The sequence below is a fragment of the Alternaria arbusti genome (assembly GCF_024043155.1).
Source record: "Alternaria arbusti strain BMP 1465 chromosome Unknown scaffold_13, whole genome shotgun sequence".
NCBI classification, from domain to species: domain Eukaryota; kingdom Fungi; phylum Ascomycota; class Dothideomycetes; order Pleosporales; family Pleosporaceae; genus Alternaria; species Alternaria arbusti.
This window is the reverse complement of record NW_026249953.1, coordinates 266259-291698: the sequence shown is the minus strand read 5'-3', so window position 1 is coordinate 291698 and position 25440 is coordinate 266259. Positions and strand designations below refer to the sequence as shown.

The window sequence follows — 25440 nt, the reverse complement described above, 5'->3', positions numbered from 1 at the left end:
TTGCAGAGCTGTCACCATTGCATCAATCGACCAAGAGTGTAGATTTTCATGTAAGTTCATTCTTCTGCATGCTAATAAGGGCGAAAGAGCTGGCTACTGATGCCGGTGTGGTGACACGGAGGCGCTCTCTCTGCTTGGGCTCTGCGTCATGAGCTTGTCCCGAAACGGCTCTTTGGCACGTGACGCTAGCAGAGGGTCAGGCCAGCGACGACGCACTGATGCCAATTCCACTTCGTTGCCGACACCAAGTCATCTACATTGAGCACTCCGACACCGAACTCTGTGAGCTTAAACCACAACATATCTCTCAAGCTGATCGGCCAGCCAGGAGTGTCCCAGTATCTACTCTGCAACCCCGTCTCCTGTACCATCTCAATCTGGGTCTTCAAGATCTCTTCTTGCTCTGCGCTCAGTCGGTTGAACCAAATTTTACCAATTGCATCTTTGAGGCTGACACTGGCGTAGTACGAGTTTGTATTGTTGAAGGTAGTGTTGCCGGTGGCAATAGACAGAAGCGGCGCATCGAAGAAGACGAAGCGATTGGTGTGGTTCGATTGAACAGACTCCAGGGCGACATTGCCTGTGCCGACGATAGTGAGCGGTCCATCATGCATCTTCTCGCCGTCGTAGTACGTGAGCCAATTTCTATCCCGAAGAGGCTGTAGCTGTACCAGGAGCGCGTTCCAGATTGCATACGCGTCGTTCTTGAAGTCAACTAGAAGAACAACAGAGGCGCTCGAGTCTGCGTCGAAGACTCCAATTTCTCTGTGGTATACAGATGCCTGGGAGACATTACGCTTAGTCAAGATCCACGTTAACGGGTCCAGATAAAGATTTTTCAATGTCCGCGGTGGCGTAGTCGATTCCCATGAGTGGCTCACAAGAAGCGCTCCGTCGTCCGCCAGCCACACGTCTGCTTCCACGCTTGTACAACCGGCTGCAAGTGCGCTAAAGAGCGGTACCGATCGCCAGTAGTCATTGTGTGAATGGCACTTCTTGGGCACGATGTCGCGGCTGAAGTCGTCTCGCCAGGCCAGCTCATGTGCACCGTAGGTATCCGGTGCCGTCCAGTTCTCGACGATGTGTTGAAGACCGCTGTAGTTTGGTGGAGGAGTAAACTTATGGATGAGGGCGGTGATGAGGTATATGTACACCCTGATTGAAGTCAGCCACAGTATACACAAGACGAGCACAAGACAACCCACATTCCCGCGATAATACCAAATATCACTAACACGCCAACGACAATCAGGACATATTTAGATGATTGCCATCTCTTCGTTCTTTGTGGATTCTTGGAAGTCTTCAGCCTTGATAGTGGTAGTATGCGCCAGGGCACCCGAACGCCCCAGGTCCTCCATCGTTCATAGAGAGATGGCGTAACCGGAATTAGGCTCTCTTCGCTAGATGTACTCGAAGAGTGCCATCTCATTTCCCCATTTCCCTCATTACCGAAGCTCGCTGTTGCTGGCGTGTTTGCTGTGCTGAGCGAGCTCATTATGCCAAGACAGGTATAGTAGGAAGGACAATTCTATCCAGAATGGACGTGTAGCAAGTCCAAAGGATCAGAGTGTTGAGCCGTTGGATATTCGACGTCGGACTAGGGTCCTTAGACCTTGAGGCCGACTATTGGTCACCTGAGTTATTCCAGTAAGCGAGTTGATATTGCTCTATGTATCGCTTAGGCTGATGTAGAATTTGTCTTTGCTGTTGTGCGGAGCTACAGAAGACATAACCTGCGGAGCGTAATCCGTTCAAGTATGAAGAGGATCAGCGATCAAATACCTCCCTGCAAGTCCAGTGCGTGTAAGACAACTCGGGCTGCGGTATGCATGTATCCGGGAACGGATCGACGTTTGTAAGTCAAGAGATCCCGGTATCTATTGGAACATGCAGACTTCGCATCATTGGGTTGTACATGGGTACCGAAGATCTTTGCTTATCACGATTCGTTCCGGCGGCTATAAGATGTGGCACAGTACCTAACACCAGGATTGTTGTGAAGCTTGAGCCCCCACAAGAAATGAGATGGTTACGAAGACGATGCTGTCACCAAGTAGGGATCTTGGTCATCACACACGGTACCGTTTCCTAGGTAAGTGTGGAACACGTACCTCCGCGCCCAGAGCAATGTATGATGCTCAAAGGATCACATCGAAGGATCAAGACGACCTCGCGATCACGATCAACACGAAGAATCGACATGCGAGTGCAAACGAGCCGGGCGTAATTGTATTTCTACCAGTCCTTCCGCCAACAGACGAACCGCAAATACATAGCGTCTGATGTGAGAACGTGCAGCCGACTGCATCTCAGGATTTGGGAAAGCATGTGGTAGTTGGAGATGGAGAGACATAAAAGGCGTACGTCTCTCTCAGAATTTCACATCGCAAACATCACTACTCTAACCATCTATCCCACCATCAACAGCAGGACCCAAACTTCTCAGTGCCATCATCAGTCAATTCAACATGTTCTTCAAGACCCTTCTTGCTACCACCACCGTGGCACTCTTTGCCGCACAGGCCGTCGCTGCCCCTTCAGTCATGACCAGCAATGAAGTGGCTACCGATAACACGGCCAGGGCCGTCCAGATCGCCCCAAACGCTATCAGCGCATGCAACTGCCCCAACAATTGCCGACACCGGGTCGGTGACTCTTGCAAGTTCTACAAGGAGGGTTATGTTGTGACTGCCAGTAAGTGATGCTTCCGAAACGCGTACAACATGTTATCTAGATTGTTGACCGAAATTTGCAGCCTGCAAGAAGAACGGCGATAGCAGCACTTTGGAATGCAAATAGAGGGTGGATAAGGAGTGGCGGTCGCCAGTGTGCGATGTGAAACCTATGACCAAGACGGTAGCGAAGTCGACTCGTTATCAGTGACGCTCATTTTGAAGGCAGCATCCCTTCTATGCTCATAATCTACTATAATACCACACTCGTTTTCCAATCTTATTCGCCGCCACGAATTGCAGTTTCTTCTTGATGTTCTGGCAGGTAACGCTTTTTTTGTATTCTCTGAGCGGAGGACAAAGAGGGAATTTAAACACACCTGATGTGGTACATCTCTGGAAACCCCAAAGACTGAGTAAACGACCATGTGTAACGTTCAATCAAAAGCAAAAGATCGTTAGTTGTCCATAAGAATTCCCAGAGTGATCAAGATTGCAATCGCCGGCTCCATTACCTCCCAATCTACTGTTACCAGTGCCTGAGTAAGACCCAGTTCAACGTTGGCGTTTACGCTTTTACTCGCTAACACCTTTTTTGGGGGCTGTTTGGCGTCAAGCTTTCATTAGTCGGATGGTGAAAGGCTTGCAGCCCGTATACAATGGAAGGATGCAGTACCTTGATAGTATCTCTACAATTATTCGTTCCATTTTGAGTGACGGATTGTGATCACGCCACTAGTGCTGACCATACGTACAAACGAGGATGCCGGCCGGGTGATGCGGGATCCATCCCCGTGGGTAATCACTTCTGCCGGGCGACCACGAATCAGACATTCCGAGATCGCGGATGCCAAAACTCACTATCGAAAGGCTCTGGGATCTGGAGGTAGACGACAAGAAGCGGGAAGCTGTAGCTGCGACCCTGACGGGGAACTGATTCTCGATTTCCGTCTTTTCTTTTTAGCCTTTATCGTACCGGAGCGCGGTGCCTAAGTCGTGAGTCGCTTAATGCCAGCCCATTACTTGCTCGCGTATAGTGCCAACAACCAACCTGGGAAAGCTTGACGCAGTGTCACAGTGCTTGTCGCTGCGCCGCATGTTCCTAGTATTCCCGCCCCCGCTGTGGGTCCGTGAAGCACCTCCATTTATCCAGTACCCCAAGCGCACGTGTACTGCCCTCAGGACGTCATAAGCATATGCAACCTCGTTTGGTGCAACTACCACCTGCACAGTACAGCCTTGTTTGCCACAACAGGTCGACTAGCTTTCCACGTACCTGAATTATATCCGGCGATGGCCTGCCCATCACAAACGCTCTGACAACCTTAGAAGTCTATTGCGACGCTGTTCTACTCGATGCTACCTCCAGGGCTCTGCACCGCTTTACGGACATGCGCAGGCGGGATGTCACTGGGCGTAACGGGGCGGAACGGGACGTACCATAGTCAGGCAATGTACTCCATGATGCAGAACGCTTATTGCTCCCGCAATAAGAGTCTTTTTGACCTTGTTTCTAGCTCTGTAATTAGGCAATATCCTTGTAGGTATGTAGGTCCGTTACATCGAAAATAGAGTGGCACGCATAAGATCTAAAATAGTCCGTTGGTTCGTAAACGTCTCTAAAAAGGTCGTAGCTTTAGTACATTTAGAGTTACTTAGGGTACTTGCGCATGCCTCTTGTCTATATAGGCGATTAAACTCCTATATACAGTAATAACAGCTGCAGTAAAGTACTAATTACGTAACGCGATCTCTTACCTATTGCAAGCAGCACTGTCTAGGATTATTAGTTAGGTAGGTAACTATAAGAGAGCAGTACGCGCGTTTAAATAAGTGCTGCGCGTTTAAACAAGTGCTGCCTACGCGTCTCTTTTTGCTTGTTGTTGTTGTTGCTGCTAAAGTTTTAATGTTCTGCTAAGCATGCTAAGGTGTAGTTATTACGTAATGTCTACAAACCTGCAGCTAATAAGCGTCGAGGTTCTCGCGGCTAATTAGCGTAACTGCTTTTTGACTAAGGAGAGCTATATACACGAGCAAATCCCGATATTAAATGTAGCTAAAGCTACAACAAGGGAACCTTGGAAGGTATGTATGAGGAGTTGATGCGGAGGGGACGGACGGCTTACTACCTCTGAGGGTCTATGCAATCGATACCGAAATGGTCCACAGGGCGTAATTATCAGCAGTTGGTTTTCCCGACCGTCTGAGCCGGGACGAATCAAGTAAGCATCTCCGAGCCACTGTATCCCGAAGTTACAATGTCAAATCGGCTACGATCGTCAAGGTACTCCTATAATCTCCCCCGTAATCGAAATTATTGAGGAAGGGCAAACCATGTCGACAGTGACTAATTAAGGCAGGTCGCTTAGAACTCATTCATCATATCTGCTCATCGATCGCCGAGGTATAGAAACATCCAACCGGGATCGACAGCAACCTGCTACTTGCCCACGTGCCCCATCTTCGCGGACTATTAGAACACGGTGAGCTATATAGTCTGAGTGATTGAGTTTAGGATGGCCTCTGGTGAGGGGCACAGCAGTGTATCCCGGAGGTGATGCACGTCGAATTTGCGGTGGTATATGTGTTGTTCAATTAATGAGTAGAATGCAGGAAAGAGAACAAGGGAGAAAGGAGAGCATCCCCGGGCATGCCGTTGAATCTCCCTTTCTTGTTACCTAGGTACGATTTGGCGGCCTGAAAAACTCCTCTGAATTTTATAGATTCTCACCCTAATGCAGATTGCATTGAAAGATGTATAGCGAGATGAACATTATCAATTAGGCGTCCTGAATGAGCGTTCTGATAGCGTTCGTGTGCGCATGGGAGTCAAACAAGCTTCGACTGCATCGCGACTACCAAAACTACTCCACTGAACGAAACCAGACTCTGCTCCCGTGCCTCTACGTGTGATGAGCAAATGGCGAAGGTTGGTGCTTCTCGGTGGCAGTCAATAGTACTCGTAAGCATGGTTACCGACACTCATCGGTTCGACATACACACCTAGCACAGCGTTTCTGTGCCGCAGTCAGGCACATTTTGATGGCTCCACTGCGTACCACCTTCGCTATACTTATCTCTGTTGCAGCTCTCTGCCTTGCCTCGGGGTTTCCAGCACATGCGGCCCTACATCTGCGCTGTGCCGCCGACTGGAAATGGTCTGTAGCCCGCGAGTGCCGTTACTCTACCACCTTTGCTAGGCTGACCTCTGTATAGAGCACGAAGTAGTGTCGGTGTGTGCGCAAAGAATGTCTGCACGTTGCTGCCGGCTGCGCTCCGCTCGCCGCAAGTGGGCTGCTTGGCATGGGGAAGCAAGGGACACGCGTGTTTAATCGTTTTGAGACGCGCTAGACACGCGTCGTGCATCCCCTCGCCAACTTTGTGACGTTCACACCTCTACACCCAAACACTCCCGCGGGTTTGCACAGTACGCATAGAGACGTCAACTTTTCGATTACCATCTCTTTGTTTGCCAGCTATGGCCCGAAAGACCAGACCGAAGTCTAAGCCAAAGGCGCACCCCCTATTCATTCTGCCAATTCCACGCCGGTACAGCAGGACGATGTCCAGGCCGCGTACCAGACCCTCGTGGAGTAAGACCACCTACGTAAAGGAAACCGCGGAAACTGACATAGGTACAGCATTCGCAGCAAACTCGAGGCCCCAAAGAGGCGTACCGCGAAACAGCAAACGAAAATCCTCAGAGAGTGAGTTTCTCTCCTTGTACGAAACAAAAACTGCGTAGACTAACCACTAAGTTCGCTTTAGAGAATGGCCGGCCGCTGTCACAAAGTACAGCCTGATTCAGACGGTTCGGATTCAGACGATTCTTGCCCGAAAGATCTCTCGAATTGGATGCAGATATGCATCGAGGTGACTATGCATCTTTTCGTTTGGCCAGGAGCGATGATAGAGGATACCCACACTTTGTTGAACGCATTTGTCTTTCTGTATCTGTATCATAGAAGTATAACAATAATCAGCGTGTTTTCTTTGCTCACCCCGATGACACAGCCGTTTATTGTTATGAGGATCGCCTCACAGTCTCACGGAGTCAAGAAAAACATGTGGACTTGAAATGCTTGCAGCATTGACCGCAACGCATGCGGGGTATTCTAGCAACCGCCCATTCCCATCTCCCATACTCCCATAATCATAACTTCGTAAACGCCCCACCAGATACACCTAATCACTCGCCTTGTACTTTTCCCTATACTCATCCAACCTCTTGAGATCCTCCTCTCCACCCAAACTCCTCAGATACTCCACAACATCATCCAGGGTCAAGATAGCGAGCACAGGAATCCCATACTGTTTCCTAACCTCTCCAATCGCACTGGGACCGGGCTTTCCATCGTCATCAGTCGCTGTCGGCATCTTCTCCCGCCTATCAAAAGCGACGATGATGCCCACAAGCTCACCCCCTTCCCTCTTGATAATATCAATAGCCTCTCTAATCGCCGTACCAGCCGTAATGACATCATCCACAATAACAATCTTCTTCCCCTTCAGACTCGCGCCCACGATGTTGCCGCCCTCACCATGATCTTTCGCTTCCTTGCGGTTGAAACTGTAGCTCTTCTGTCCGTACTTTGCCATATCCAGATCTGCGAGCTTGTCGACTGATGCTGCTGCGAGGGGAATGCCCTTGTAGGCTGGGCCGAAGAGAATGTCCCATTGGAACGAAGAGTCCGAGTCGCCGTGGTTCTTCAGTGTGTGTGCGTAGGCTGAGGAGATGGAGCGGAGGAGGTCGGCGCGGTGGAAGAGACCCGCATTGAAGAAGTAGGGTGATATGCGCTTGGACTTGAGGGTGAAGGTGCCGAATTTCAGTGCGCCGGCCGAGACGCAGTCTTTAAGGAAGTTTTGCTTGTATTCGGGGAGCGCCATGGTGAGATTTGTTGTTGTATGTCGTTATCCCAAAGTGGGTGAGGCTATCTGAACTTTTCTTTCCGATCTCGTTCCATTCCGAGCTCGGAAGCAGGGAGGCTTCGAGAAGGTGGGCCGTGCACTGAGACCGTCATTGCCCAAGTTGCTTCGCCAGAACTTTTCGTGAGCATCACGAACGCCGCCCCACGCTATCCCATACCCGCGCATCTGCCACCTGCCTCTTTCTGCTGTTTCTCCTAGCTGCGTCGGTCTGATAGAGGTTTTTCGGGCGTCTGGGGGATTTTGTTCGTGCGGCTGTTGACAATCAGGCGCAACATTTCTTTACGCCGCCATCACAACCTGACATCTTCAACATGACCATGTATGTATAAACTCTAATATCCTGCGTCTTCTCAGTCACATCAATGCTAATCCAATGCTAGCTGGGACTCCATAACCGGACGCAAGTCCAAGGAGACCGCACCCGCGCCCGCCTCGCCCCAAAATGCCGACTTCGTAAAAGAAGACAGCTTCCAACCCACCCCCTTCGACCCCAACACGGCCATCCAAAACCCCTCAGAATTCCTGCTCGACCCCTCACAACTGCATCCCCTCGCCGGCCTCAACCAAGACACACTCGACTACCTAAACCTCGAAGACAGCGTCCTCTCGGACCTGCCCGGCGCACAATCCGCTCTTCCCTCACGCGGCTGGTCCGACGACTTATGTTACGGCACGGGCGTGTCGTATCTGACGGCGCTGACGATAGGAGGAGCGTGGGGACTAGCCGAGGGCCTGCAAAAGAACCCACCCAGCATGCCCCCGCGGTTGCGCATCAACGGCGTGCTCAATGCGATAACACGGCGAGGTCCTTTTCTGGGAAACAGCGCGGGCGTGATTGCTATGGTGTACAATGGTATGAACAGCACGATTGGTTACTACCGCGGCAAGCACGATATGAGCAACAGCGTGGTGGCGGGCGCATTGAGCGGCGCGCTGTTCAAGAGCACAAGAGGGACGAGGCAGATGGCTATTAGCTCGGGTATTTGTGCGACTGTAGCGGGAGGATGGGCGGTACGTTCAATCGGTCCTTGGTATTTTCACGATGAAAGCTAACAGCCCACCAGATAACACGAAAAGTCTTCTTCGAGCCCGACCTAAAACAAGTCGATTAAAACCGACCGAGATAAAAGCGATTGCGCCCAGCAACAAATACCAATCTACCGCTTCCCTACCGAAGTAGGTACAGCGGTCTATTCTCAACTTCTACTACGTTCGACGTTTCTCCTGCATTTACACGAATTCGATCTTAGCGCATGCGCATCCCTCCTCCTCACCACTCTGCGGGCCCTGCCCAACTTGTACATTAAGGCTGGCGTTCATCATACGGGAGGATAAGACCCTGTTTCAACGGAGGGATTTAGAAAACGGTCTTGGTGTTGGAATTGGGTTGGGACCAGCGGCCGGACGTTCTTATTGGACGATCCTGGCTGTTGTACTGTGTACGTTTGTATGTGTATGTAGAGATGAAGTGATGGAATGGAGATTAAGTTAATGACATGTTCAATCAAGCATAATCAGCATGCTTTGCAGATCTCCTACCTTCTAAAGTTTACTTATCTCAATCATCAACCTCGATCTCATTCTCTTCAGCATACCGCCTCCAGTCATAAACCGGCTGCATCCACATCTTCCTCGTAACACTAACCCGGCGTTTCCTCGCAACACCCACACCAACTTGCCTCATTACAACATCAAATCCCCAGTCTAACTCCACTAGCTCGCCACCCTGCCCCCTTACACAAAGTTCAAGACACCTAGCAAACCAGCCCGGTACACCCCTCACCCTCACACTCTCAACAACCACACTGGGAAAAAGCCCCACGAGCGGTTCAAGTGCGAACATAAAATGCGTTACATAAGGCTTCAGTCGGGTATCGAGGTTCACGAAACCAGCTATGTCCATCGCACCCAAATACCCAAGACGTCCATCATCCACATCTTCCAACCCAACTTCCTTGACATCCACAAGATCAAGCCCATCAACCGCAACACTGATCTCAAGTTACTTCAACAGAGACTTTTGATCCTCGTCCTCGGCGTAAAGAGTAAGCTGCGTAACGATCTGCTGTAAGCGCGCTCGGAGCCGATTACATGGCGCGCCCGTGCTATCCCCCGAACGGATGTTCAGGATGATGCGGAGGTTTTCTATATCACGCATTGTGTGTACGTTGAGGCGGCGGGGATGCAGTTTGAAAGGACCGAAGTGCTGTTCGGAGGTGTATTGTGAAGAGGTGATGACGAGGGTGATTTCGCTGGTGTGGAGGAAGAGGGCTTGTGGGTGTTGTTGTTAGTGGAAAGACGATTGGACTTTGTGGGATGGATTGGAGGAGGAAGGAAGGAGAGTTCGTATTTTGACTCCGGGGCCTCAATCCAGGGATTCGTAGCTTACCTTTCGCCTCCTGTGCCAGGGTCTTCACGCGTATCAAAGCGGCATAGTCATACAGCCTGTCGCTGATGTGCTGGTTACCGTTTGTTTCCCTTTCATGATGATTTTCCCAAGGAAGTACGGCGTCTATTGGCCGCGTCTCGATGATCCATTTCGGTTTATAGTTGGGTTCTTCGGGATATGGGCCCCATCTGAACTTTATGCTCTGGTTTGAGGAAGTACGTAGTTGAGGACGTATCTCTGTAGCTTAAGGGGTAGACGCTCAAAAGCAAAGGTTTCAGCATGTTCAGCATCGTTCATGATGTTGTGTTTAGTGGACATGATACTTAAGTAGTTGGTGATGCGTTCAGCGTTCCAGACTTCTATAGAGGTAGCGCTGGGCCGTCGAGGCTTGCTATACGCTGGACAGCAATCAGGATGGTGTAACAATCGCCCAGCGCACTCTCATTCGCACACACTTCCCCAGTCATCTCGCCCTAGTATTGTTACCGCTTAATAGTATGAATGCAAAGTTACGCATGCTTACAACAGTTAGTAGAGACATCCTACTATTACCTCTAGCCAAGTAGATCAAACCTATAGCTACCTGAGTAGAACGCTGTATGCGATGGGGTTAAAGCCACAAAGACATCGAATTCACATGCTCTTTGCTTGAGTATGGTTCTACTAATGCAACTTGCCCAAGCTACTGCTGTGACTCACGAGCGTGTCGGGAACTGGAAACTAGAGCTACTAAAGTAACATCACTGACTGTGATTGATTCTAGCATACTATGCCTAAGCATGAACAGTGACTCAGTTCATGACTGACTCCTGATGTCGCCATACCTAGGTAGACATGAAGCTGCGCAAATCACTTGACAATGACTCACCAGCCTACAAGAGGCACAGCCCTCCGTGTAATCGACAAGAAAGTGACTGTCTGTTCGAGGATTCAACGGAGCTTTTCGAGCGTACCATGTTTGGATGAAAGTTGGTGAAAGGGAGTGATGAGTCGCAACACCTATTAGCGCGAAATCTTGGCGGCGCACCGCACACATTGAATTGCCCCACCGGCCGCCGCCACTTCTCACTTTCTGTATCATAAGGAACCCCGACTACCTGCCCAACCCGACACCCCCAACAACACAACCACAACCGCAAATATGTCCAAGACAGCAGGGTGAGTTTATGCGCACCTTTTTCGGCCTTTCTACACCTACGGTCTTCCCATGCAGCCCCTACATCGCTCCAAGCCGCACATCAAGCCACGAGCTTCTGCATACATCTCTCCGGGTTCTAGAGCATCACGCTGACAGTACTGCTATAGCCGCACCGACTGGGCAGAAGAAGAAGACGAGGAGTCCTCCCTCACCTCCCTCCCACCCCAACAAGTCATCAAGAACAAAGACGGAACCGAAACCGTAATCTCCTACCGCATCGGCGAAGACGGCAAGAAATACAAGACAACACGGCGCATCAAGAAGACCGTCGTAAAGCAAATCGTAAACCCCCGCGTCGCCGAACGAAAGCAATGGGCGAAATTCGGACAAGAAAAGGGCAAGCCCGCCGGCCCACAAACAGACACCGTCTCCGTCGCCGAAAACATCGCCTTCCGCCCCGTCTCCAACTGGAAAGCCAGCAACGAAGATAAGGGCGACGAAGCGAAGAAGAAGGCGGAGCTCAAGAACGCAAAGATCAAGTGCCGTATCTGCCAGGGAGACCATTTCACCACAAAATGTCCCTTCAAGGACACCATGGCCCCCGAAGGCGATGTCGCCCCCGCGGAAATGCCAGACGATGCGCCCGGCGGTGCAGGAGGTAGTCTGGGCACCGGCTCTGGCGGCTACGTTCCTCCTCATCTGCGTGGCCGTGCTGGTGCAGGCGAGAAGATGGGCGGCAAATTCGACCGCGACGATAGCGCTACTCTGCGTGTTACCAACGTGTCTGAGTTCGCCGAAGAGCAAGATCTGCGCGACATGTTCTCCAAGTACGGACATGTTACTCGTGTTTTCCTTGCCAAGGACAGGGAGACGGGTCGCGCCAAGGGCTTTGCGTTTGTTAGTTATGCGGATCGGTCGGATGCCGCGAAGGCGTGTGAGAAGATGGATGGATGTAAGTTTTTGGATAAGCCTGTGGTTTTGGGTGTTGTTGCTAACTTTTGTGATCAGTCGGTTTCGGACATCTTATTCTCCGCGTGGAGTTCGCTAAGAAGGCTTAATTGCACGGGAAGGACATTTGTGATGGCGATATGATCATTGCAATTTGGCGTTCGGGGGTGGTTTCACGGGCTATGATATCTGTAGATATGGGTCTCTCCGTGCTGGACGATAGCTATCGTTTGTGAATGCAAACGAAGCTGCTTCTCATGAATATCAATGATAGAGTGCTCGCTTTGAACTCGGATCCACACATCACCCATCATCAGTGCACTATTACGCGGAGTTCAAAACACTAGCATTCGCGCAATAATAATAAACCTAGCCAACAAGACCAACCATCCTCCCCCAGTTCAAAGAAATGCAGCATCCATCACATCATCTCTCTGACCCCGACCAGCCGATGACTCAAGACCCAACTCTTCTATCCTTCAGAGCCCAGATTCCATTGCACCCTGCCTCTTCCAGGACCCTGAAACTGGCCGATTGGCACCGGCTTAGGCTGCTGAATAATATCGCTGTTAGTCCTAGGGATCGTTTGGACGACTGGCTTGGGAGTGTTGGCCGTGGTGTGAAAGACCGTGTCACTGCTGCCTCTAGGGAGCTTGGGCTTTTGGATGTGGTGAGGTGACCAGGGCGTGTTGAAGTCGTTGACGAAGGGGGTTTGAGAGGGCATCGACTGGGCGGGCGGTGAGAATTGGGGTGACTGTTGCATCAACTGTGGTGAGCCTTGTGCGTAGTCGATGAGGAGGCTATGTTTTGTGAGTATACCCAGGCCAGCCATTGTAGGAAGGGTGAACTTACTCCTGAGGTTGAGCACTGCCCCTTCGACTTGGCTGTACACTGCTTGCCACGCTACCTCCACCCGCTACACTGCCCGGCGCACTCCCGTACATCGCTGCATGATGTGACTGTGGCGTGGCGGGCAACCATCCACTACTCGTGATGCCCTCGGCGTCCATAAGTCGCTGGAGCAGATCTTCGGTGATGACGAGCAGGTGTTCCATGGCACCGAGACGCGAGTCCTCTTTCGCAGAGCAGCAGTGTACGTAGGATCTACTCGAAGGATTGTGCTCGACGATGCAAGCTCCAATTTTTCTTGAGGAAGTCGGAGCGAAACTTATCACGTCTAGACAACGATTCGGTCCATATATCGCGCGCGCGTTCGCTGTAACAGGTCAGTCAATCTGTTTCACGCGCAAGGAACTGCGAAAGGTACAGACCGAGTACTCTTGTCCGCGTGCTTTCCAGAGAGTCCTCCGAGTCTTTGTCCTCCATGCGATGGAGAATCTGACTCGCCGTTCGTTCCAGCGCCAGGCTCTCGTAACTGCCGCTCTTGCCGTGCTTCATTTCTTTGAGCGTCTCGATCATAGCGGTCAGCCGTCAATACCCGAGAGAGATTCGACTTCTTGGATTTGTTCGACTGTCCCGATGAAGATGCGGTAGAGTCACCCGTGTCTGCGCGCCTGATAGGTCCGAACTTGTCGAATGTCGTCAGTTCTCTGGCAAGGTTCTTGAGGGAAGATGTTCGAGTGAGATCTGAATTCGAGTTTGTTCGACTCAGGGCTGGTGAAGTTCCAGCTGATCTTGAACCGTCGAATTGGCGGGTACCCCTGCGCTTTTCGAGCCGAAGTTGATGGAGTCTCTCTTCCTGGTGTGCGGCTTCTTTCGTGCGCTGCTCCTGTCTAGCAAGATAGACGTCCCGAACGCTGGTATATCGGTCTAGACGATGAGGGTTCTTGCTATGATATGGGTTAAGCTGAGGTCCTAGTGCAATTCTCTCCGCAAGGGTTGGGGGAAGAGCTGGCTGCGAGTGTCTCCTTGATCGGCTTGAAGTTTGAGTAGAGGTTTGTGATGCGCTCGACGTGCTTGATCTGATCGAGATGGGTCTAGTGCCGGATCCTGTGGAGTTAGCTCTCGCTAGGCCGGGTCGCCCGTATGGGGGATCCAGGATGGTCGTTTCTTGTATGGTTGCGAGCTTTAGGCTCTGCCGATATTGTTCTTGCCAATACCAGGCTGGAGGTGCGCAGGAGCCGCAGGTAAATGGGAACGTTGTTACGTTCGCGAATCGGCCCTGCTGAAGTCTGCTGTCAACTCTGATCTCACGACCTTCACTACGAAACTTGGGCGTTGATCGCGCACCTAACGTGGAGTGGTCACCTTCGGTGCCGACGAACTTCAGATGGGGATGCAGATCTGTAACTGTATATGAGAAAAGCGGATAATGTAGGACTAGCGCGTGCCGGATGGTAACAGGTGTTCAAAGGTAGTGTTGCTGGCGGTGGGCCAAAGGATGAGATGGACACTGAGGTGATAGGTGCTCAGAGAGGATGCTGTTCGATAGCCGAAAGGCTGTGCCTAGGTATTGGTAAGCGCTCAGCAATAGACCAAATTGTGAGTGACGAGGAAGCTGGTATGACGGAGTTGTTGTTTGTTGGGGCCACAACAGGTCGTCGCTGCCATTCGATCGACGTCTTGCACATTCATTGTTAGCCAAGAAAGAGCGCTGCCCGACGTCACTCGAAGTGCAGGAGCGAACGTCAATTTACTGCAATCACGTCATATGGCCAAGAGTAGCCAACAGGAGGTTACGAAACAATGTGAAGTATAGAAGTAAACGGTATCTAAGCAGACGTGAACAATAACCCCCACTCTGTCCCACCGATGGTATCCTGTCCTTTCGTGTCCCGATCTTCCATGCAAATGCCCACACACTAACGCTTCAAGTACAATTATGCTATTCGATACACACTACACCACGCACCCAAACACACCACCACTATCTTACTGAAACCGGGAGGCGTTAGACTGAACCGTGTGGAGAAGAAGCGCAGAACGTGTGAGTGGCTCTGTGGGCTTCCGCGCGTCCACGTTCTGGAACAGAAGTCGTGCTTCGGCATCCAGCATCTAACCGGAGAACCTGAACCGCGAAGCTTCCAGTCTACCGAGGCCTTCACGGGGTGCAACGTTCCGGCGGCGGTAGCTAGTGGTGAAGTCTTGTAGGATAGTCCTTATCATCCTGACATCGCCAGTTTGGATACGTTGTCGAATGTTATTCAGGAATCGCTCGCTCTCTTGAGGTGTGATGCTGCCTTGAGGTAACATGCCAACGGTACTAGCTACCCACTGAGCGACCTGCTCAGGCATAAGCTCGAACAGGTCGAGGAGCACGCCGGAAGAGTCCGCGAAGCAGCCTTCAGGGAAGCTGTACATCATGCCAGTCATGATACGCTGGACTAGTTGAACGCCAGCACCCATAACAAGTTGCTTGACGCGGTTCCGCAGTTGCTCGGGCACTTCGTGACGCGTGTTGTCGAAGCTAGATGAGGGCGATGAGTTGCGACCGTATCCAAGCAAGTCGCGTAGGAAGTGCAGCACTGCGATGATGGGATCCTCCTTGAGCAGTGTCAGGGAACTGCAGGCTGCAAGGAGAACAGTGTCCATGAGTGGCGACATGATCGATTCTGAGGGAAAGTAGAGTGCCATGTCGGCAGCAAGGCGGAAGTAGTCCTCGATGAGGTCAGGAAGCTCCTCGGGGGGCAGGTCGCTCAGTATCCGTAGGAAGGTCTTCGCTTGCTGCTCGTAGAACTGGTAGACGTCGTTTGCTAGGCTTGGGTCGACATCGTCTACACCCTGCGAAAACTCTCGTACTATCGACGCTGTCGCCCACAGGAAGCAACCCTGCCTTGACTTGTCGAAGCCCTCAATCAGCTTAGTCGCGAGATCTGGTAGGAGCGGACGCATGGCTGTACGGTAGGAGAGCACCATGTATCGCCAGCATCGACAGACGCGTTCGAGGATGGGTATGCTTGCGTTGAAGTGCGTGATCATGTTAGCAAGAGTAGGGAATATCTCTTGGCAGTACTTGACAGCGGGATGTTCTTGACCAGCTGGAATCTCTGGCCTGACCATCTCGAAGAAAATGGTCAACAGATTGATCTTGTCGGCGATGAGCTTTTGGTCCGCCTCATCCTTGGCTTGTCGCGCAACTTCGATTAGGTGAGCCATGACTGGGTCGAGGTAGAGCTTGAGTGTTGCCAGAAGCTGGTCGTTGGGTACCCTAGCGACTACCGACGCAACACCTTCTGTAATCTCTTCCTGACTGCTAATCGGCAACTTGTTGAGGTTCTTCGCATAGAATTGTTGAAGCGGGCCGACGAAGTTGACCAGCAGGCTGGCGCAGTCGTTGCAGAAGAATTTGAATGATAGCGCAGCGGCTCGGATTACGTCCTTGGCGGAATGATCGAAGGCTGCCATGATGTAATCCAGTTGTAACTGAAGCGTATCGGGGTGCTGTGCGGTCCACTCGGTGTATCTTCCCAGAGCCATGACAGCCTGGAAGCGTAGCTTGTGGTGGTCGGGTATGCCTGCGATGAGGGGGATCAGGCGAGGTAGCATTATGTTCTCGTCCGGAGGTACCATGCGACCCATAGCCCTAACAGCGAACAGAGGCGCTTCCAGCTTCTGCCACTCGGGCACGCTGTTTGCACTGGCTTGAGCGCCATATGTTTGTACCCATTGTTGCATGAGGTCGTAGGGCTTTTGAAGACACTCGACGACGCCCATAACCTCGCAGCAATCCTTCAGCACATCGCCCATCTGATGACGGAACTCGCGGAACTTTTCTTCCTGGTCGCGATCGCCCTCGAACAGATCCTTCTCGTCGCCAGACTCCGGCTTGGGGAACTCCAGGTGACCAATCATGATGTCTACCAACTTAGAGTAGATATCCATGCACTGGTTGCGCGCTTCGGCATATTTGTCGATGGTGAGATACTGCTTAAGATCATACCAGAACTTGAACGTGTGAGATATGGCATCCCTCTCTTTGTCCAATGCAGCTGTCGCAAGTATGGCTTGTACCAGGGCGCGGAAGTCGGTCGGCAGGCGAGCGATAAGAATGACCCATGATTCTCCAGCTTCGGCGAATATCCTGGCGATGCCCTTGAACTTTTCTGTATCCTCCTCTTGAGCTGCCTCGGCGAGCTTGGTTTGGAGGTTGATGACCTGGGGGTAGAGGACCATTATCGACTGGAGGGTCTCGTCGACATCTCTGGTCTCGGCGATCAGGGCGCTCAAACACTCAACAGCGGCCTCGAATGGATCATCCAGGGACAGATCCTCGACGATGATCTTGAGAAGGGGAGAGTTTATGATGGCATCCAGTGGTATCTCGCGTATCCAGGAAGTAATGCAGTTTAGTAACTGTGGGTTTTGCGCGGCAGGGGCTATTCAAAGTCAGTGGAAGTGGATTGGAAGAAAGGCTGTAGACGTACGGGAAGATGTGCCATATCGTATGAGAAGCTCCAGGGCTTGTTGGGCGTTGTCGTCGATCAACTCGGCCGTCCTCATAGTCAACTCGTGTTCCTGACCACCACATATTAGACTACAACTCTACTATCATATGTCGACGCCGCGGGGAATAGTTGCCGTGGGCTGATGACGGGGCGCGGCTCGTTCGGACGTACTGTGAGAGCGATCTTGCGTCCATGCGTGACTTCTTCGGGGAGAACGCGGAGGAAGTCCAAGACGCAAGGGAGCGTTGCTGGATCTGAGCCGAGGGCGTTGACAACGTCTTTGAGGACATCCTTCCACTCGGTCATCTGTATGGCCAGATTCGCCAGGCACACGCATAGCTGCAGACGTATGGGCTTGGGTCCGGCGTGGAATGTCGCCAGATTCCGCATGATGGATGCTCGGAGCTCTGGCAGCTGTGCGCGAGGCACTTGGTGGAGGTCGTATACGATCTGACATGTTAGAATAGCCCAAGCACGGAGTAGTGACGACTCACCTTTCCCTTAAGTGTGGTAGCAGCAAAAAGCTTGGCAGCGGCATCTGCTGAGTTTGCCTCTAGCATAGCCAGTGTGGTTGTCCATGCCTCTTCCTGTCACATATCAGCCCCTCATGCTCCTGAACGCGTGCCCATGCTACGTACCGACTTCTGGAACTGCTCCAGAAACTGATGTGCCTGCTCTTTCTGCGCGCGATCCGCCTGCGACGACATGGTGTTGTGCGCCGCCAGCACAGGGTCGAAGACCTGCTGTCCGTTGGCAGCCATGGTGAGGGAATTGGGCGTGGTAGTGGGGGGACGGATGCGGATACTGCTCGGAGCAAGGCGGCGGGGCGTGGATTATATTGCGCGCATCAACTGACTTATTACCAGGGTGCAGCGGAAGGAAGGTGCAAGCGGAGAGGAGGCAGGCAGGGCGGCAGTTGTTGTGGTGGTGGTGAGTTTGTTCGGGGACGGGAAGTTGCGTTCGGTCGCATAGTCAAAGCAGCACGAAGATCCCCACGTTGGTGCCAAGGCGTTTGTGACCGCTCAGGTCGCACCAGAAATGTTCCTGCAACCACAGCTCTCCTCCGAGCCTCTCCCCACATTGCGCCCCGACTCCGCCCTTACGACTACGAGAACGACCGGAGACGCGCATTTAAATCTTCACAATGACTGGACGTGGTGGTCAGTATATCTGCGCTGTTTGAAGACGACTAGCTAACTTGTGCAGGCCGCGGTGGAGGAAAGGGTACGACAGCTCCCACATGCATGCGCCGCGACAGCAGCTAATAACTCTGCAGTTCTCCTTCCTCCTATCAACTTCATCTTCAAGCTCCTGCAATCACGGGCGACCATCTCGGTATGGCTGTACGAGAACCTGGGCATGCGCATTGAGGGAAAGCTGAGGGTACGACTGCCTAACTACCTCAATATGACTGCTGCTAATAGTTGTGTAGGGTTTCGACGAATTCATGAACCTCGTTATCGACGACGCCATCGAAGTCACGCTCGCGAAGAAGGACACACCAGAGGAGAGGCGCAACGTCGGCCAGATCCTGTTGAAGGGCGACAACATCTCTCTCATCCAGCAACTCCAATAAGCGCGAACGCCAACTCACCCCGCACAGTCGCAAAGACACATAATGGACACGGCGCATACGCCAGGCTGGGAGGAAGACAAGGCCATGTAGTGCGGACGATCTCATGCAAAAGTTTGTGGGACGATATCAAGGCTCCACGCGACGGAGCTCGCCATCACCAGTGATCAAGGCGTCCAGGCGGAAATCGGAGGCGTCCATGGGAACCGACTCGTTTGGTGGCAGGAACTGCTCTGTTAACGAGAGGCCAACTTCAACTTGGTTAGTTAGCCCTCCAAATACACAATACCAGTAGTTCTTACCGCGAAAAGGCATGCGCGATACCTGGTGACAGCGCGTCAAGAAATAGTCGTAGAAACCTTTGCCGTGGCCCAGCCGGCCGAACTGCAAGTCGAAAGCCATACCCGGCATGACGATCAGATCAAGGCCGGCACTCAGACCATTAGTCTCTCCATTCGTGATGCCGGTTCCACCAAAGCAGTTCGCACGTGACGATATGGAGTCTTTGCTTGGTGTTGGAATACCCCATTTGTCGGCTTCCAAAGATTCAAAGTCTTTCATCGACTGCAGCTCTACCATGTCCATAATGGACTTTGGCTGGCCATCTTTGGGTGCGTCCAATTTATACGTGTAGGGAATGAAAACCTTCTTGCCCTCATCAAACGCATTGCGCACAATCTCGCTCGTGGATATCTCACCGCCCGGCATCGACAGGTAGACGCTTATTCTGCGCGCCGCCTTATACTCGGGCATGGACAGTAGGGTTTTGGTTGCATTAGATGCTTGGGAGCATCAGTAGACGCAGCAACAAGACAATGCATGACGTACTTTGCGTGGCAGCAACCGCGTCGGGTATACCTTTCAAGACATCCCTAATCTTGGATCGCAATTCCTTCTTGACAGCTGCTAGTGATGCGGCCATAGCGTCTTTTGATTGCAAGCGTAACGGCGTTCCAAGTGTACAAAGATAGCGCCGGTACTCCGGATGTCGAATCTGGTATTGTGGTACTGAGATGGGATGTAGCAGAGAGCAACAGATGTGCTGATCGCATCGGCAAATATATAGGGAGTCGTCGCAAAGCAAAGAAGGACCCAAACAGCTAAAAGATCCGCTGCGGGTGCGGGCGATGATGTCGGGCTTGCCCACCGGAGGCCGGTGATGATCTGCAAGTAGCCGCGTGATCCCTGTCGATTGGACCCAAGCCAGGAGGCGGCGACACTCAAACATTCCCAAACATCCTCCCTCAACAACCACCCACGCCCGCCTCATCTACCCACCCCAAGCCCTCCCGCCTTCGTGCACCCACGCTCGCTTCCGCACACCACCGACCGTCCACACTCGTTCTCTCACGCCAACACCCACACACCGCACGCATCATGTTGTCACGGATAGCCGCCCTACTGCTCTCAGGAGTCGCAGTCCTGCATGCGCAAGCCCAAACTGCTGCCGTTCCTGCAGAGCTCGTCGGCACATGGACAAGCAAGTCAAATTCGACCATGACCGGACCTGTATGCGCTTCTATCGACGTTCGCAGAGGAGACAAGACTAATCACCCGCATAGGACTTCTACGACCCTGTCAACGAGAAATTCACCGAGCCCAAGCACACCGGCATCAGCTACTCCTTTACCGCGGATGGCCATTTTGAATCGGCATACTACCGCGCAATCGCAAATCGTACGTCACCCCAACACTACCCGGATAGACACCATAGGATAGCAGAGCGTTCGCTGACAAGCATTACAGCCACCAATCCCAAATGCCCCCAGGGCATAATCCAATGGCAACACGGAAGCTACGAGAAAACGGCACAGGGCGGCCTCGTCCTCAAGCCCATCAAGGTGGACGGCAGACAACTATACTCCGACCCGTGCCAGTACAAGACCGCCGTCTACACACGATACAACGCGACCGAGAAGTTCAAGGTATGTTGAGATGCCTGCCAAGCACCCAAATATGCCATACGCCATACTAACCTCTCTCCAGACATACGAATACGTTGCCTCAGACCAGTACCACGTAGGCACCCCGCGCATCACGCTCTTCAAGTCCGACGGCGCCCCGATGATGCCTCTCTACCTCGCCATGAAGTCACCCAAGATGCTCCCCACCACGACACTAAACCCCCTCGTTACCCAAACCGCCGCATCCAAGAACTCCAAGCGCGGCGAACTACCCATGAACCACGAAGTCATCTACGCGCGAACAACTGGTGCCGTCAGGGCCGACCAATGGTGGTGGTTCGGCGTTTTCATGACTGCTGGTGGAGGATTCCTTTACTACTTCTTCTAGACGCGACGAAGAAATAACGGCAGTAGTTGGGGCAAAGAAGCCGTCGCGCGAACGCGACGACTTACGGGGTTGGGCGCAATATCGGAGTTTTTTTTGGCATAATTAAGATCACACGGCAACGCAGCATAATCCTTGTTTATCTGGATCTTCACACGACACGATTCTTGCTGGGTGTTCAAAGAAGGAAAGAGAGGCGTTTGGTGGCATCCATCCATCCATACCATCGGACACGAGTCATCAAAGATATCAAAAACTCATGTTCAGCGAGCAGGCGCGATTTTGGAGTCTTTATTCGGGCGCGGCATATGTAGACAAATTTACGGTTTTTGTTCAAAGTTCACATGTTTTTCGCATCCAATCTTGATGTTTTCCTCGGAAGATGTCTGTGTTGTTTGTAAATTGGTAGGCTGGTAAATACTAGGTTGGTATCCTCCCAGCCGATGGGGCCGATCCATGGATGTCAACAAAAACAGACAGATCACGGAATGCCTTGTCTGGTACGCTAATGTCGTCTCTATATGCAAACTTATCTACACTATACATGTCCATCGCCCTGACAACACGACACCAAAATGATAAGCTAACGTATATCTTAACCTCAGACTTCCTCCCACGCTTTCTAAACCTCAAGATTTCAATGGGACGGATGTCCAAGCCTCCGTGATGCTTCCAAGGTTTCTTGTTCTTTTCTAAGATGATGAGTGTATTGTATTGGATTGTATGGTGTTGTATGGTGTGGGTTCGTAATGAGTCGTTATCGCGTTAGGCGTGAAGTGTGAGTGTCGCTGGAAAGTAAGCAGATCGGGAAGAAAGGTTTGCTGGATGACGAGGACGTTGCTCGAAGCAAGAGGTGTGTGTGAGAGCTTTCGGATAGAAGACAGTGCGTTTTCGTAGGTTGGTGTGTATACTCTGCTTCAAGGGAACAGATTGAAAGACATGGAGACGATGTCGTGCTTTTGTTGGGCTTGGAAAGTTGGTATGTTTCGATGCGCGTGTGGCGTGTAGGCCCTGTCCTTCCCCAATGGAATTCGAAGGCATAGAGGGGTTCTCTGCGCCTAACCTTTCGAGGCGGGGTTTGTGGTATGCTGATGAAGCTGGCGATGTTCGCTCCTTGCGTTCTTGGTCGGCTCCAAAATCTGTGCTTCTGGCGCGTTGGATGAGTACCTGCCCATGTGCTACGCGATCTGCTTTCCGTGTACCTTCTCCTCCTCTCATATTCTTGGCTTGATTCGTCCACCCAATTCTGTCTCTCCATCCCATCTTCCCTCCCATCCTTCCTTCCCCCTCACAGCCCAAACCTCTCCATCCCAACCCTAAGATCCTCTTCCGTCCCCAAAAGATTCATAGCCCAAGGCGGCCTCTGACTCTTAACCACAAACCTCGTCTCACCAATCTCCTGCACCCTCCCCTCTCCCCTCTCCCTCCCTTTTACACCCTCCCGTCCAGCCTCCACCCCAACCTCCTCCCTATCAACAGGCTGCACCTTCTTAGTCCTCCTCTTATACGGCGGCCCCCTCCCCATCTCCGCCGCCTTCTCCCACGCCGTCTCACACCCTTTCGCGATAATCCCCGCGCTCGCCCACCCCGTTTTCTTATCCGTTTCGAGCAGTCGCGTAATGAGCCACTCGCGCTGCCGCGGGTCCTGGAATGTGATTCCGGCGAAGAAAAGGGAGAGGGTTGATTCTGTTAGGACGGCGCCGAGGAAAGGGGAGAGGTCTGAGGTCACGGGTATGCTGACGCTAGCCCATATACGGCCGATGAGCATGCAGTAAGGTGCTGTAACGGAGGCGCAGACTCCGGCGGCCATTTGCGCGGCGGGTGGCATGCCGGGGTGGGATCTCAAAAGGATAATTTTGGAGAGATAGGCGAGGCCCCATAGGATGGATATGTCGTAGGTTCTGTGTAGAATGGCTGGGCCGAAGGGCGTCATGTTTCCACCGTGTTCGTGGGGCCGGCCTCCTGGTACTGGTGGTGGATAGGTGTCTTCTGGTAAAGGGGCGAAGCCTTCGCTCTGTTCTAGAACTCGTAAGACGGATGTGTGAGCGTCCATGATGGTCTCCCATTCCGAGACTGCTTTCTCGTATAGGGTGGGTAGATCGGCGTGTTGGGGGTTGGGTACGTTGGGGGTGGGGGGTGAGCGTTCGTAGTTTGGGTTTTCGTAGCTGGAGAGGATGGGGCCGGGGCCTGCTGAGGGGGCCATGCCGTAGAAATTGGGCATGGGTGGTGGTTGGCTTCGGGGTGGTCCTCCAGTCGATCCGGGGGGTGGGCCAAAGCCAGGTGGTGGTTGTGGTGGTCCTTGCCCTGTCCATCCTGGTGGTGGAGGTCCCTTCCATCCTGGCGGCGGACCTTGCATTTGAGGTGGAGGTCCTCCAGAACCCGCATGTATTTGTTGTTGACCAGGTGGGCCGCTGGGAGGCGGTCCCATACTGCCAAAACCGGGCATACCCGGGCGAGGTCGCCATCCACCATCCGCTTCCACTTGTCGAAGTTTGCGAGTGCGGTCTCGAACTGTAAAGTCTGCTATACGACCTAGGAGAAGAATGATGTGATCGTGGGAGCCATAAAGAGCATCGGTTCGGCCGAGTGGTGCTCTTGGGGGACAATCGGACCATTTGCGGTAGGGGTTACTGCTTAATGTCAGTCTCAATTCCTAGATCCAGACTTGGTTTACTCACATGAGACGATGGCCGCTCACGATACTCTGATAAACATCATGCCTAGCATATGACCAGTAGATATCCTGCAGTGTCTCGTAGCTTTGCAAGTCCAATTTCGCGGGTATGCTCTGTCTCGCGTCGTGTCTCGCGCCATTGTCTTCAAAAACCATCCCAAAGTCGTCGTAATTGACCTTCTTCCCCACGATCGTGCTCACAAGACCTTGATCTGGCATCAAAACACTGTCTTTCAGCCTTTGGTCGAATTGTCGTTGATCAAACAGCATCTCCGGATTCTGATGCGGTAATTGACGTTCCATCGCTGTGTGCGCTGCTCTCATCCGTCTGTACTCTCGCGTGAGTGACCGGAAGTCGAGCTCGGTGATCAGGCGCTGGGCTCCGACGAGATGTGTTCCCCATTTCACATGCTCTGCTGTCCATACCTCGTAGAAGGCCAGGAGCAGGGAGGTTGCAAGTGTGTTTGTTGATAGGCGCTTGGTAGGGTTACCGAGAGAGCGGACAAGGCGTTTTAGAGAGTATGCGTAGTGTTTATAGGAAGGCGTTATAGAAGCACCCTGCAGTCTTGCGATATGCAGGCTTGCAAGCGCTAGCATGGCGTGTAGAAGACCCTGGTGACTCAAAGCTTTCAGAGGCAGTGTGTGGGTCCAGAGCCCCTGTTGAGCTGGGTGTGTAGTGCTTTCGAAGATGAGGGTAGGATTTCGGGGATTTCGTTCGTACATCGACAATGTAGGTCCAGTCTATCGTGTATTAGTAAACTCTGTCCACTTCGGCCGGTCACAGTCTAATGCGCCCGTCAGACTTACAACATGAATGTAGTGTGCGAAAACCCTCGCAGTCTTAGGATTGCGTAGAGGGCTTGCTGCATACTCTGGTCTATAGTGCGACAATAACCCGTCGTATAAGAACGCATCGTATCGTCTGATTCCAAGCTCATTGTAGTTCTCAAGATGTATCCGACGGATATTACTGAACTCCTTGCTTGCAAGTAGAGCTTGCTCATCCTCGACTGTTTCCGCTTCGAACATTTCTTCGTCCGACTGAACGTCCCAGTAGTCGTCGTCTTCGTTTTCGATCGCAGCTTCGTCGAGAACTTGTGTGGGGCTGACGTGGTCGTCGATATCGAATCCGCCGAGGAGAAGTTGCGGTTGAGGCCGTTGCTTTTGTGATACGGCGGTAGGTTGGTCTGTATTCACCACTGGTCAGCCTGGAAACATTCACGGACATGTACAGATAATGAAGAGTAGCGTGCTGTCGCACCTGGGGAGACTTAAGGAACCCCAGGCTTACAAGACATGCACGAATTTATGGATTGACAATGGGTTGGGACACGAAGAGAATAACGATAGTCATTGGGGTATATGAGGTTTTAACTAGACACGAGACATACCGAGGACAGGCTGAGACATATACTTTACATCTGGGGTTATATCATGAATGGGCATCTGCACAGGAGGATAGCTTGCATGACTGAAGTCA

General features: G+C 52.2%; 10 protein-coding genes across 10 annotated transcripts; 4 read left to right on the top strand and 6 right to left on the bottom strand.

The window, feature by feature from the left end:
* Positions 1 to 46: 46 nt before the first annotated feature.
* Positions 47 to 1207, bottom strand: J4E86_008360 (uncharacterized protein; the record flags this gene model as incomplete). Its single annotated transcript, XM_051448872.1, has 3 exons — positions 47 to 170; positions 217 to 1155; positions 1194 to 1207. The coding sequence occupies 3 exons, from the start codon at positions 1205 to 1207 to the stop codon at positions 47 to 49; spliced, it is 1077 nt and encodes a 358-aa protein (XP_051299869.1).
* A 5653-nt stretch (positions 1208 to 6860) lies between these two features.
* On the bottom strand, positions 6861 to 7562 carry PYR1 (Orotidine 5'-phosphate decarboxylase; the record flags this gene model as incomplete). Its single annotated transcript, XM_051448871.1, has 1 exon — positions 6861 to 7562. One exon carries the CDS (start codon positions 7560 to 7562, stop codon positions 6861 to 6863), a length of 702 nt encoding a protein of 233 aa, XP_051299868.1.
* Positions 7563 to 7915: 353 nt separating this feature from the next.
* Positions 7916 to 9675, top strand: J4E86_008358 (uncharacterized protein; the record flags this gene model as incomplete). Its single annotated transcript, XM_051448870.1, has 4 exons — positions 7916 to 7923; positions 7985 to 8615; positions 8669 to 8707; positions 9322 to 9675. 4 exons carry the CDS (start codon positions 7916 to 7918, stop codon positions 9673 to 9675), a joined length of 1032 nt encoding a protein of 343 aa, XP_051299867.1.
* Positions 9676 to 11134: 1459 nt separating this feature from the next.
* On the top strand, positions 11135 to 12189 carry TIF35 (translation initiation factor eIF3 subunit g; the record flags this gene model as incomplete). Its single annotated transcript, XM_051448869.1, has 3 exons — positions 11135 to 11151; positions 11299 to 12083; positions 12140 to 12189. The coding sequence occupies 3 exons, from the start codon at positions 11135 to 11137 to the stop codon at positions 12187 to 12189; spliced, it is 852 nt and encodes a 283-aa protein (XP_051299866.1).
* Positions 12190 to 12551: 362 nt separating this feature from the next.
* J4E86_008356 (uncharacterized protein) lies at positions 12552 to 13498 on the bottom strand (the record flags this gene model as incomplete). The annotated part of the gene is made up of 3 exons (XM_051448868.1): positions 12552 to 12879; positions 12932 to 13214; positions 13351 to 13498. The coding sequence occupies 3 exons, from the start codon at positions 13496 to 13498 to the stop codon at positions 12552 to 12554; spliced, it is 759 nt and encodes a 252-aa protein (XP_051299865.1).
* A 1536-nt stretch (positions 13499 to 15034) lies between these two features.
* J4E86_008355 (uncharacterized protein) lies at positions 15035 to 18185 on the bottom strand (the record flags this gene model as incomplete). Its single annotated transcript, XM_051448867.1, has 5 exons — positions 15035 to 17355; positions 17404 to 17494; positions 17596 to 17874; positions 17919 to 18011; positions 18063 to 18185. The coding sequence occupies 5 exons, from the start codon at positions 18183 to 18185 to the stop codon at positions 15035 to 15037; spliced, it is 2907 nt and encodes a 968-aa protein (XP_051299864.1).
* A 383-nt stretch (positions 18186 to 18568) lies between these two features.
* Positions 18569 to 19000, top strand: J4E86_008354 (uncharacterized protein; the record flags this gene model as incomplete). The annotated part of the gene is made up of 4 exons (XM_051448866.1): positions 18569 to 18584; positions 18631 to 18648; positions 18701 to 18807; positions 18857 to 19000. The coding sequence occupies 4 exons, from the start codon at positions 18569 to 18571 to the stop codon at positions 18998 to 19000; spliced, it is 285 nt and encodes a 94-aa protein (XP_051299863.1).
* Positions 19001 to 19126: 126 nt separating this feature from the next.
* Positions 19127 to 19919, bottom strand: J4E86_008353 (uncharacterized protein; the record flags this gene model as incomplete). The annotated part of the gene is made up of 2 exons (XM_051448865.1): positions 19127 to 19779; positions 19826 to 19919. The coding sequence occupies 2 exons, from the start codon at positions 19917 to 19919 to the stop codon at positions 19127 to 19129; spliced, it is 747 nt and encodes a 248-aa protein (XP_051299862.1).
* A 455-nt stretch (positions 19920 to 20374) lies between these two features.
* J4E86_008352 (uncharacterized protein) lies at positions 20375 to 21289 on the top strand (the record flags this gene model as incomplete). Its single annotated transcript, XM_051448864.1, has 4 exons — positions 20375 to 20506; positions 20560 to 20674; positions 20744 to 20922; positions 20984 to 21289. The coding sequence occupies 4 exons, from the start codon at positions 20375 to 20377 to the stop codon at positions 21287 to 21289; spliced, it is 732 nt and encodes a 243-aa protein (XP_051299861.1).
* Positions 21290 to 22574: 1285 nt separating this feature from the next.
* On the bottom strand, positions 22575 to 25258 carry J4E86_008351 (uncharacterized protein; the record flags this gene model as incomplete). The annotated part of the gene is made up of 4 exons (XM_051448863.1): positions 22575 to 23916; positions 23965 to 24701; positions 24768 to 25147; positions 25252 to 25258. 4 exons carry the CDS (start codon positions 25256 to 25258, stop codon positions 22575 to 22577), a joined length of 2466 nt encoding a protein of 821 aa, XP_051299860.1.
* Positions 25259 to 25440: the final 182 nt, after the last annotated feature.